This window comes from Solanum stenotomum, chromosome 1 (assembly GCF_019186545.1).
Source record: "Solanum stenotomum isolate F172 chromosome 1, ASM1918654v1, whole genome shotgun sequence".
In the NCBI taxonomy this organism is placed as follows: Eukaryota; Viridiplantae; Streptophyta; class Magnoliopsida; order Solanales; family Solanaceae; genus Solanum; species Solanum stenotomum.
The window spans coordinates 13,889,388-13,902,895 of record NC_064282.1 but is presented as its reverse complement, the minus strand read 5'-3'; the positions used below and the strand labels follow the sequence as shown (position 1 = coordinate 13,902,895).

Genomic DNA, 13,508 nt, shown 5'->3' with positions numbered 1-13,508 from the left:
GTGGAGGAGGTGGTGGAGTGGGATAAGAAAAATAATTTAAATTTTATTTTTTTAAAATAATTTTTTTTATGAATAGTAACACTTTAATTATTAATTTTTAATTAATATTAATAGTTTATTATTTAATTTTTTGTCAAGGTGAAATATTTTATCCATGTGGAATGCCATGTGTCAAGTTTTTTTTTCAAATAAAAGAGAGAGTGTATTATACACACCACTGAGGTGTGTTTCTCAAATTAAAAAGTGATAGTTTCGGTATGAAACTTACACTCTCAATAGTTTAGGTATGAAACTCAAAAAAAGATGATAGTTTAAGTGTGTTTTTAACACTTATCTCTAATAATAATTATAGTAGTAGTAGTAGTAAAATCAATTACACGATTGACATAATATTAAGATCAAGAATGCAAATCTTGTGATGCATCCAAAATAGGGATAATTTCCCTTTTTATATTTGGTCCTTTAGTTATTGGTATTTTTTATTTTACTCCTTATAATATTTGAATAAACATATTTATCTTCAATTAATTAAAAAACATGTATATTTGATCCGTTTATATAAGAAAATATATGATATTTAGAGTCTTTAGATGTCACCCTCAAATATGGATTAACAATATATTTTCACATAATGCATTAATAATTGAGTGATTTAATACTTAATACATTGGTGAAAATTCGTGATTTGGAGGATCAAAAGTGCAAATATCAATTGATCAAAGGTTGAATGTGCTTACCAAAAATTACAAGGACCAAAATTTGAATTTGTTGATACTTGAGGGACTAAATGTGCTAATATTCTTTCAAAAATATATGTCAAGTGATTAATATGTTTTTTTTTGGCTGAATAAAATTAAGGATAGTTATATTACAATGTCTATAGGTAATCTAATTTACAAAATAGCTAACAAAAGTATATGCTTTGTATATTTAAGTATAATGTATATATACTATACATATAATATACAGTACACAGATGTGATATACATAATTAATATATAAATTTTATATATTTCGATCAAGTTAATTAATAAGTTTGATCGAACTGTACATATTAATAAGTTTTCTTAAAATAACAAAATCTAGTTTAAGATAAATGAATAACTATCATGAATCAATCTAGAGCTTGTTTAAAAATAGCCTCTTTTTTTTTTTTTTTTTTGGTATAGTGAATAGGCCAGTGGATATGAATCATCACCATATTTTTTCTTCGTTTTGAGTTTTTGGTACATCTGTTCTTCTTTTTCATCCAAAAGAAATCACCAAAAATATATATAGAATCTGACTTTCACAGAGTATATTTTGTGTATCCATAAAAATGTATAGTACTTAATATGGCCTTTGAAGTACAACTGATGTAGCCAAAATGTATATTCAATGTATCTTAGGCATATATTGCATGTATTCAGATAGGGTTAGTGAATATAAATTGAGTATACAATAGAGATACATAAAATATACATTTTTTTTACCAGAGTTTAATGCGTATAAGTATTTTGGTCATCCCTAACGACGTTTCAGTTTATAAAAAAATTTGATTTGATCAACACCAAGTATTTTTTACTATTTAAATTTATCTTCTTCTTTTTTAATTTTCAAAAATATATATTTTTTTTAAATAGAACTTTTAACTTCCTTTTCACTCCATATTCATCGCTCATCCGTTTATTTGGAAGAAAAATATTTAACTTTGTAATTTTTTGCAAAAAAATTAAGGATATTTTAGTCATTCTTACAAATGAATAACTAACTTATCAACACTTTTTATCTAATACACAAGAGTCTGTTTTGATTGACTTTTGACTTATATTTAAGCCAAAAGTTATAAGTTAGAAATTCCAACTTATGACTTTTGATTTATTTTTATCATTTTAGCTTTAAACCAAGTGCTTATAAGCACCTTTTAAATTATCCAAACATTTCAAAAGTACTTTAAAACTATTTTGACTTAAAAACACTTAAAATAAATTAATTTAATACTTCTATTCAAACACGTAACAATTATAAAATTAACTTCAATACTTTAAGCTTATCAACTATTTACAATCACCTAATTCAAACGTTCTCTAAGCATAATCAATCAATGCTTCGGAGAGAGAAATTAACGCAGTTAAGGAATGCAATTATATCACTAACTCCGCAAAACTCTGTCCAAAACCCTGACATGCCATTGACCTAAATTTTTAACGTTAAACGAATGTTGTAAAACAGGCTCACATGGCTTGACTAATTTAAGAATTGTTCCAATAATTTCATGGATCAGAACTAGAGAATATATAATGTTTTAATAATTAAGTAGACTAAAGCATACTATTTTTATCATATTATATTATTAGTGGAAAACATTCTTGCATTAGTTCATCCAGCTAGCTCGTAAAATAAATCTTCTCCGATCGAGTTTTATACAAAAGTCAACATAATCAACATCATGTGCCTTCAATTAACCAAAAAGGAAAAAGGAGTTAAAAAGTTCACGTAGTTCCAAAGTTATCTTTGAAAGTTAATTTTTTGCTTAATCAATTCTAGATCTCCTTTTTGCCCCTTCTTTTGACCCTAATCCCCTATTAAGACAAAGATCATAGATATCTTTGGACCATTTCTCATTTTGTGTGTGTTATCTTTGGGCAGGAGTCATGCTAATCTTTTCTGTATCGTTCCAATTTTATCGAATATCCCCTAAGGATTTGGTTGAGAAGCCCATTAATAATTGACTATATTGTTAGGGATTACGTAATAATCACACCTACTTTAATTTCCCAACCCCTCCAATATTTTCTTCCTTTTATCATTTAATTCATTTTCAACATTCATATATAGTTGACGCATTGTTTTTCCTTTTTGGTGTGTACTTAGAGTAGCTTCAAAGGGACTTTTCTCCAAGTGTCCTCTCTAGCTCCTTCTTTTCAAATAAAAGCTCATGACTTGTTTGTAACGTTATGGAAGAAGGCATGCATCAGCACCAAAGTGTTGCTGCAAGTGATGTATGATATGATGTGACTTATTAACGAGACAGATATAAGATTTGAAATTTATGATTTTCATATTGAAGTTTATTGATGACGACAAATCTTTATAGGTTTTTTTTTTGTTGAATTTTGTATTATATATTTGGACAAAAGGTATTAATCTAGATTTGCTCTAGCTAACTTATCACCAATAAATAAAGTTAGAAACGAATTATTGAAGTGTAGAGTTCAAATTTCACGCAATAATAACAACAAAATTCTTATTTATCTAAGCTTTATTGGACAAAATAATCAACTATATAGGTACCCATACTTTGTATGAGATCGTAAATATTATCAGAATTGTTTAAAGTGTGCGCAAACTAGTCAATGCCAACATGTATCTCAGTCTAGTAGCTTCTACACAACATTGTTTTCAACTTTGTTCTTCCAGCATGACAACTGACATGCTTCTTTTGGAGAAAAATAACATTGTAATTGACGTCATGACCAATTTTTATTTTTTATTTTTTATTTTTTTGGTTTAAAATATCCAAGAACAGACACCTGCCACTAATTATAACATCTCATTTGATATACACGACATATACACAATTATGGGAGGGATTACATACTAGTACTAGTTACTACTTTTGGGGTCTTTATAGTCAGAATGGTCAATGTGGTTTTTAAATCAGGGAAAACTACGTAAATTTGAACCTATTAGGTAATGTAATTATCCAAATTGGATTCAACCTAATATATTTACTCTGACTAAACCTATGACTCAAACTATTTACCTAACTGCTGCTTGTTTTATTCACTGGATCATTGTTTCTTCATCCTTGTTAGTTGTTACCATCAGAGCATATATATACACACTTCTAAATATATAGTTTAATTGATTATATAATAAGTTTACTTTGTCACTCTTCCCTTATTGGAGATTATCAACTCACATTTACCCTAAATATTTATCTCTAGTTGGTTCTTAAATGACTCAATAATCCATAAAATAAGATAAAAAATAATCAATCATCTCATACTTAAAGTGCAGGTACGCTCTGTGAACATTGAATCAAATCGATATAATTATTGTGTTTTTTAATCGTTTCCGTGCTAACATTATTTAATTAATTTATTGGATATAGTAGAAACCTGGCTTATTATATAATTAAAGTTTCGGTAATCATAAAGGCCCAAAAGAGTACAGAACGTGCATTGAGTATTCTAATGAGCAACTTTCACATATAGCAAACACAAAATTCATATTTGTATGCTATAGTAAAGTTTGTATAATTGCCTCTATAGCAAACATATATATGTATAATTCGCTNGAGTATTCTAATGAGCAACTTTCACATATAGCAAACACAAAATTCATATTTGTATGCTATAGCAAAGTTTGTATAATTGCCTCTATAGCAAATATATATATGTATAATTCGCTATACATATACAAAAAAAACAGTTGTATAATTCGCTATACATATACAAAAGAAAGCAGTTGTATACAAAAGATCAATTATATAATCTGTGTATGTATAATACGAGAAAGAGAGAAAGGCAAAAGAAGACTGGGCAGAAAAATATTTGTATTTGTATAATTATAAGTGTATACGACGAAGATATATGTATTTGCATGTGTATATACAATTTTCTCTCGCTTTATACAAACAGAAGCGCAATTTATACATTTCGTTTCTGTTTGTATAGGCGAGAGAGGCGAGGATGGCGAGCAAGATTCGGGAGAGTGGCGAGCGAGATCTGGAAGAGGGGAGAGAGGGGAATGAAAATATATGTATGTATACAATTTCCTCTCGCTTTATACAAACACAAACACATTTTATACATTTGTGTTTGTATAAAAGCGAGAGAGGGCGAGCGAGACTGCCACCAAACGAGANGGGAATGAAAATATATGTATGTATACAATTTCCTCTCGCTTTATACAAACACAAACACATTTTATACATTTGTGTTTGTATAAAAGCGAGAGAGGGCGAGCGAGAGTGCCACCAAACGAGAGTGGCGAGCGAGATTCCACCAGGGAGAGTGGCGAAAATAGCAATAGTTTGCTATAGGGTACAATTAAATCAAAGTATATTTATAGCATTTAATTTGAATTAATAGTTTGCTATTATATACAATTTTCCGTATTCTAATTGATAGTATTAGCTCGTAGTATGGTTAAAAGATTTTAATTGCCATAAGAGTGAAAGAAAAAGGCCTAGCAGACATTATTTTAAGTAAGTGTTAGTGAAACAAAAAGATATATTGTTGTGACATATTGGTGAAAAGATCTCCATTGTAATTATATAATAAATTATAATGTTCATTTAAAACAGCATGCACTAGATGTACAAGTTCAGAAACATTCAATTCAATTCATGAGGATATAATAGGCCTTAAATCAACAAGAGGTCCCAAAATAAAGAGGACTGTGACTTAATATAGAGAGTAAAAACAGAAGAAAGGGTCCCCAAAGAGACATCTCACATGCCCTCATGTGACCCTATTTTCTGAAGTATCTGAGATAAATTAAAAAAATCAACCTGCCATTTAGGTTAAAAATTATTGTTAACATTCATTTTTTGTTTTTATTTTTGTGTCAGCTCAGCTCATGATCTAAACGAATCACATATTTATCTTAGTACATGTTTTTCGACATTGTGGGCACCCCAAAGATGCATGATTAAGCCCCAATCTTAGCTTATTTGAAAAAAATGTAGTTTTTTCTTTCAATTAATTTAAAAAGAAAACGTATTTTTTTTAATAACTTTTAATTCCAACTTAACACATGACATGTTTAAGACCACAAGATTAAATGACATTTTGTTCCATTCTACATATCTTTAATTTTAGATCACAAAATTTAAAGATCTTCTTTTCTTTCTTAAACTTTATGTCAAGTTAAAATAGGTTAATCAAATTGAAATCGGGGAGTATTTTATTTTTCCATTTCTTTCGAATATATATCCCGCTACCTCTTGCAGACTCCACACTACTTTTCTTATTAATTAATATGCTTTTTCATTATTTTCTTTTTTCTTTACTTGGGTTTGATGTACTAGAGGTGAGAGTCTTTCTGAAATAGTCTCTCTACCTCTACAAGTTAGTGATCGGGTTTACATACACTTTATCCTCCCTCGACCACATTTAGTGTGATCTCAATGAGTATGTTATTATTGTTATTTACAAACAAACAAATATGGCTAGGTTTTGGTTTTTCTGTGTATAAGAATTTGGGCTATAACAATATAATCTCACATGAAGTCTGGATATTGGAATGTACATAGACTTGATTCCTATTTTTAATTATCTTAGAGAAAAAGTTTAAAAATACCCTTAACAATTTAGAAATCGTTCAAAAATGCCCTCCCTACAGGGTCAAATTTGCTCTTTCTTCCACCTATTGGATCAAAAACGCCCTTAACGTATTTAGAAATGGTTCAAAAAATGTCCTCCTTTCACCTATTGGATCAAAATACCCTTAATATATTAGAATGATTCAAATTTGCCCTTCCTTCTACCTATTAGATTAAAAGTTCCCTTAACATATTAAATGACTCAAAATATTTCCTAATTCTCATAATACATGTCAATAATTTTTTTTACTGTACTTTAACAATTATTTAGTTTTCTTTTGGTTTGTATTGTATTTTTTTGAAAAATTCTTGCTTGTTTGTCTAAATGTTTGTCTTACGAATACAAGTATTTGCTTTTATGAACTAACGTGTAAATTAACCCAAATATATGTTGTATAAAAACTCTGTCTTAGTCATGGAGAAAGAGGACTTTCATTATGCCCATAGTAACATAATTTTTGTTGAATTGTTTTCGGAATGTAAATACAATATCACTTAGGATAAAGTAAGTTTAAAAGACTAAAATTGTTAGATAATGAAAAAAAACTATATAAATAAGATGCTAATAGAAGTAAAATGAATTTAAAAATTGAAATTCATTTATTCAAATTTGAAGGATAAAAGAATTTTTAAAAATATTATAAAAATATTAGGAGGTAAATTTGAACTATTTCTAATAGGTTAGGGATATTTTTTATCCAATAAGTGGAAATAGAGTATTTATGAATTGTTTCTATACGTTAATGATATTTTGGAACCAATAGGTAAAAAAAAGGCATTTCTAACCTCTTCCTATTATCTTGTGGAGTAAAAAGGTTGATAGATTCTTGGCTGAGTTGTATGAGATTTTGGGTGAGGATTGAAAAGGACAAAAGAGAAACTTTTGAGTACTACTATTTGAAAGGGAAGAATCCAAGTTGGCAAACTAATAGGCATTATAGTAGCTAATATTAAGTATAGTCTATAGATTACAAATATAGAAAATTGTGAATGAATGTGAAGGAGAAAATGAAAGAAGAAGGTCCCAACACACTTGTCAATTGTCATTACCAAATGCCTAAATGCTTCAAAAAGAAGACATTTTGCATAATACTCTTTTGTCCTTTTTGCAAACAGCAGACAACAACTGAAGTTACAGATAATTAAGAATATTCATCTCTTTTTATAAACTTTAATTGATATTATTCTCTCCTAGTATAATTAATTAATTAATCCTAGTGCATGCAGATAAATCCCTCTAGTGCTGCTATGATAATTCCTTGTCACTAAAACTCATCTCACGACTCACAGGAATAAATAAAAAAGATGAAATTTACCGAGTTGTTTGTCAAAAAAAAAATCCTCTATCTTATTTAGTATAAATATGATTTGAGAAATATTAGAGTATTTTTATCATTTTAATTATTTTATCCAAAAATAACTAATTCAAATACTATTATTCCACAATCTGATTTGTATAAAATAGTCTAACTTTGGTGTTTACGTTATACTTAGGTTGATAACCAAACAAATGTGATAGTATTAAATTTTTATCTTAGAACAATTTATGCTTGTGTAGTATATCAAAGGTTCCTTGATGGATTTGTTTGATACGAGGGATACAAATAACATCTCTAGGCTAGAACACATGACTATTTTATATGGATATTAATTAATTCATAAATTACTTAAATTAGTTATTTCACACAAAAAGATAAAATATTCTTGTTATTTCATTTCATCTACCAAACGACTCTAGTCATCAATAAAAATGTACAAATCTTGAAGATCAAAATTCAACGTAATAAAGACAAAAATTAAAAAAATAATTTATTTCCCTCTATTTAAACCTTAGTAATTAAACATTACACAAAATAAATGTATTTGTTATAGTACATGGTAGAGGAGTACACAGTACACACTATTAATAAGTAGAGTAAATGATAGCACTTGGTATGAAGTATATTAATTATTCGAAGGTGCGATTAATGCTATGATTCCGTCCATAAGTATTCCCTAGTCCCTACTCGTTCACCTAACCTCTCTGTCTCATTAATTATTCTTTTCGTTTTAATGTGTTTGACTTATTTCTCTTTTTAATTAATTTATTTGAAAATCTCTATTCTTTTTGTATTTTATAAATAAAAATTCTTTAAAACTTGTAGTTTAAAATAATCTATAGATATCTACTTGATAGTAAATTGAAAGTTGAATTGTTTTTATAATATTTTTTTTGAGATCGACTAAAAAGGAAAGAGTGTCACATAAAATTGAATGGAAGGGGAAATATTTTTATATTTTTAACAACTTTTCAATTTCAAATTTTCACATGATATATTAAAAATTATTAAATTAAAAAATATTATTAATTTTTTCTGCATATCTTTAATTTAAAATTATAAGATATAAAAGTTTTAATTTTTATAATCATATCAAGTTAAAATTGATAAATTAAAATGGCGGGAGTAATTTATGGTGCAAAGCATTTAGTTCAACCGCAGTTGGTTATATGATCAGTTAATGGGTCACCACTCATTTATATTATTCACGGCGTTCACATTTCCTAGATATCTGAGCTGGTTTATGTAAATTATACTTAATCAACTTTTGAATTGACACACCCTATTAAAAAAATAATTAATGATATAGTGAATTTATCATTTTACTCTTATTAATTATGAAGTGGATGAAAAGTTTTATATTTTTCAAAGTAATTAATCATTTAATTGAGAATATAATAAATAAATAAAATTGTTCTTTCTTGATTTATCAAAATTGACAAATAATTAGAGACAACTATAAAAGAAAAAGTGGACAAGTAATTAGGAATAGAGGGAGTATATGCCTTATTAACCCACCCCACCTCACCTGACATTTTCTGGCGACACTTTGTTTTACTATAGTATTTATTTTTTATTTAACATAATCAAATATTTTAATTTGATTTTTTAATATTAATTACTCATTACAAATTATTTTTCAAGCTTTCGAAAACTATACATGGAGTGCAACTGAGAGTCGAGGCGGAGCTAGGTGAGGTTCATGAGTTTGAACATTCGTAAATTCTATATTTATATTAAAAAATTAAATAAATATATATGTATATAAACTTGTGAAAACTATTATAATTCGGAAAATTTCAGACTAGTTTATTTTTCTAAGAAATAAATTATCTTGCAGCATAGCAATAGTGCGTGTCTTCTCCGGCAGCTTAGTAGGGCGGTCACCGTCGGTTCAAGGCAAAAAGGGTTTAATATGTAGCTGCCATTTCCAGGTAAATCACTTCACGAGCGGAAGACACAAAGATCCAAAAAGACAGAGCATTATAATAATGTATTGTGTCCCCAACCCCTATCGCTGTCATTACAACTATACCTATACGCTCACTTTCATGTCCATTATTTTCCCCCTCCCTCACTCTATCTTCTTCTCATTCACAATCAATTTCCATTTGTCAGTTCCATCATCATAAAATCATAAATTTATAATGCATGTATATTATTCTCTTTCCCATTTCATTATTATATAGCCTCGTTAAATCAACTTGTTTGCAGGAATTTTGGTACGTAATTCCCAATTATGACTCGTCTTTTGCGATCTAAGTCGTATACTTTTGGCCGGGTTTCTGCTTCCAACTCTTCATCAGTTCTAGACTTGTCTCCTCATTGTTCCTCTCTCTATGATTACGAACAAGTAAATAAAGAAGAAGAAGAAGAAGAAGAAGAAGAAGAAGAAGGGGAAGAGGGATTTTTAAGTCTGGACCCAAAGCGACGGAGTCGGGTTTCCGGTGATGAGCGGGGACGTCAGAGCCATGACAATAACCAATCACCAATTCTGGCGGTTTTGGTGACGGCGCTCCGGAAGTCGTTGGTCACTTGCAGTGTGGATAGAGATGATGTAGCTAACATGGACATTGGATGGCCCACCGATGTCTGTCACGTTTCTCATGTCACCTTTGATCGCTTCAATGGCTTCCTTGGCTTGCCTATTGAGCTTGAGCCTGAAGTTCCCTGTAAAGTCCCTAGCGCAAGGTACCTCTTTAATTTCATCCTCAATTTCTTATTTAATTGAAAGATTAATGTCCAAGGAGGTGAGTTTATCTTACCCAGATCTGGGAAGTTTCTCTTCTATGGAAAACTACATTCTCATTGCTTACAGCCGAGCAGCAAATTGTTTATGAAATTTGGACTGAACAGAGTGGAATCGATGCAAATGATTCATATAGATAGTCTCAATGAGTTTGACATTGAGTACATAAATGCTGTTTGAGTTTACTCGCGAAAAGTGATAGTTCAGATGTATTTAGATCTAATGCTGGGCGAAAATCAAATGCTGAATCTGTCTTCCTTCTTATCTATTACATCAGCATAGAGAATTGTCCATTGTTAGGAAAGGAATTGTTCTACTATCATCAGCGCTCTTAAATTAACATTAGAAACTGCTATTTGGTGATTTTTATTGTTTCAGCTACTGTTGGTTGTACATGTTCACCTGACTTTTTCTATCGTCTTGCTCATTTTTTTGTGCTGATTCTTTATGCTGAAAACATTTAATTCTCTCATTTTAATTGTATTTTGCAGTGCAAGTGTTTTTGGAGTTTCTGTCCAGTCAATGCAATGTTCATATGACCAAAGAGGAAACAGTGTGCCAACAATACTTCTTGAGCTGCAGAGTCGTCTGTATACTGAAGGAGGCCTACAAGTATTGTTCTTTCTCTGTACTTGAAAAATCTAAAATATGGCTATTGGCATTAAATATGCTGAAACTTGCAGTCTTTTCTGCATTTGGTTGAAGGTAGAAGGAATATTCCGGATTAATGCTGAAAATAGTCAAGGAGAAACTGTGAGGAACCAGCTGAATTGTAAAGGCGTAGTTCCATATGGAATTGATGTTCATTGTTTGGCAGGATTGATTAAGGTAGCTTTAACATATTCATCCATCTCCATTTGTTACTGAGTTTTACAAGTTGTAACTAACAATTAGAATAGATGCTAGCAAGATTTTGAAGCTCTGAATTAAACTGAATTCCAGTTTCAAATACCCACCTTTGCTATGCCTAGCCTGTCAAAGTACTTTCCCAGTCTATTGTCACATATGTTATGTTAAATGGTGTATGGAAAATCCATTTTACCTCTGGAGTTCATTACAGGATCGATTAGAAAAAACAATTGGCAGCATCAAAGATTTGGTATACAAGTTCTGGGTTTGAGCAAGAATGGAAAATCAAGTAAATGTGTTGAAAACGTAACATGCATTTCAGCCTTTTCTTTAGTGCATCCTTCTTGTGCAATCTTTGAAAGTGAAAAAACTATGAAATTGGTCAACAACAAAGATGAGCATTCAAGGTGCTTTCCGTGCTATTATTGTCCGAAGAAGAATATCTTAGGTCTTAGTTTCTCAGTTCCAACTCTTTCTGTACATGGGGTAAATGCACTATGTATTGCTATTGGGACAAGATACTATATAAGTTTATACTAGTCAAGATAGTTAAAGCTTATTGAACTTCTGTCATAGAGAGGTTTCGTAGTATGGCTTGTCGTTCTGTGCTCAGGTTGGTAAATTCAATTCGTGGTTGTTGTGTTTGTCTTTTGGTTACAAAACTAGTAATCTATCTCTGAACTGCCTTTACCCTTGTATTATATACGTCTCTCAGGGGCTGGAAAAGTACACCAAAAGAGTTTTCTATGGACACTTTGTTTTTGTTTTCAGATGGACCCCTTAAATAGCTATGTAACCCTTAATTCAGTGACGATCTACTTGGCCCAGAAATATAGTCTTTACTATTCTTATATAATTGATGAGCCAACACTTTATGCTTTCAGGCCTGGTTTAGGGAGCTGCCTACAGGTGTACTAGATTCTCTAACCCCAGAGCAGGTGATGAATTGCAACACTGAAGAAGAGTGCACCCAACTAGTGAACTTACTTCCTCCAACCGAAGCTGCACTGCTTGACTGGGCAATCAATTTAATGGCAGACATTGTGCATAATGAGCGTTATAACAAGATGAATGCAAGGAATATTGCCATGGTGTTTGCTCCTAACATGACTCAGGTACTTGAGAACTTCTCAGAAGTGTATCTATTACATTATGTTCTCCTTCTCGAATGCATGTTTGATGGAAACTAAGTTTAAAGGGTTGTTTATAATTAGCTTAACCCAGATGTCTGAATTGGGAACGATATGGTATGCTTTCAGGTGATTGTGTTTCATATATACTAATAATGGGATAGTAAATCTCTTGCAGATGGTTGATCCTTTGACTGCACTAATTCATGCAGTCCAAGTAATGAACCTCCTTAAGACACTTGTTATAAAGACCCTTCATGAAAGAGAAGAATCACATGTGACATGCCAAATGCAGTCACCACGTGCTAACATTTCCAGTTGCATGGTAGATTATCTCTCAACACAATCAAATGGAGTACTTACTAAAGAACCAGCTCTGGATGGCTACTCTCACGAAAAACAAACTGCTGGTGAACTCTCAAGAAGTGCCACTTTAGACAGTACAGAATGCGAGTCAGGGGAGCAATTCTGGAACTGTAGAAGTACTACAAGTGATGCTGGAGAGGAATGTGATTCCGTTGTGAAGACCTCTCCAGACGTTACTCACAAAAGACAAACACTAGAGAGTAGGTTTAGAGAGGGATTTGACACTGGGGAGGCTGAGAACACAGTGTTTAGACTTAGTTTAAGGAAGGGAATGCAAAAGCTATGCAGGCATCCTGTATTTCAACTGAGTAAGCCAGTAAAGAAGAGCAGACTTATCGGGATTGTAAATAGTAGGAGAGGAGGCAGAGAAGCATTGGCATGAAACGGGTAACCTCAGGATGGGATCTTTGTTATCACTTTGTCCTTAATATTTGCTGCAGTTTGTACTAATATTGGTATCACTACTGTTTGGTCCAGAATTTAGTGAGAGAAGCATATTATTCATAGAGTGTTCCAGGTACTAACATGTAGTTTGATGAACATATTGATAAACTAAAGGTGTGCCTCAAAAGTAAATTTGTTGCTTCATTTGCCGGCCTACTGTAGTGCCTTTACAGCAGCACTGGAGTAGTGCAAAAGAAGGAGAAGTATGTATAATTGGTGGTGTTAGACTTAAACTTTAGAAATGTGAGCAGAAAGCAGTATTGTTTCCATTGAAAAACTCATAGTATTTGGTGGATATATATACCTCTGTGATTTTGGCCTCCATAATATTGTGTGGA

The 13,508-nt window shown here is 30.9% G+C and overlaps 1 protein-coding gene and 1 non-coding gene across 2 annotated transcripts; one reads left to right on the top strand and one right to left on the bottom strand.

The window, feature by feature from the left end:
* Positions 1–2,582: 2,582 nt before the first annotated feature.
* On the bottom strand, positions 2,583–2,684 carry LOC125853985 (U6 spliceosomal RNA). The gene has a single exon (XR_007445285.1). It is a non-coding gene; the product is annotated as a U6 spliceosomal RNA (small nuclear RNA).
* A 6,920-nt stretch (positions 2,685–9,604) lies between these two features.
* On the top strand, positions 9,605–13,276 carry LOC125878366 (rho GTPase-activating protein 5). The gene is made up of 5 exons (XM_049559610.1): positions 9,605–10,323; positions 10,873–10,993; positions 11,087–11,209; positions 12,115–12,345; positions 12,539–13,276. Exons 1-5 carry the CDS (start codon positions 9,872–9,874, stop codon positions 13,106–13,108), a joined length of 1,497 nt encoding a protein of 498 aa, XP_049415567.1. The 5' UTR covers positions 9,605–9,871; the 3' UTR covers positions 13,109–13,276.
* The last annotated feature ends 232 nt before the right edge of the window (positions 13,277–13,508 follow it).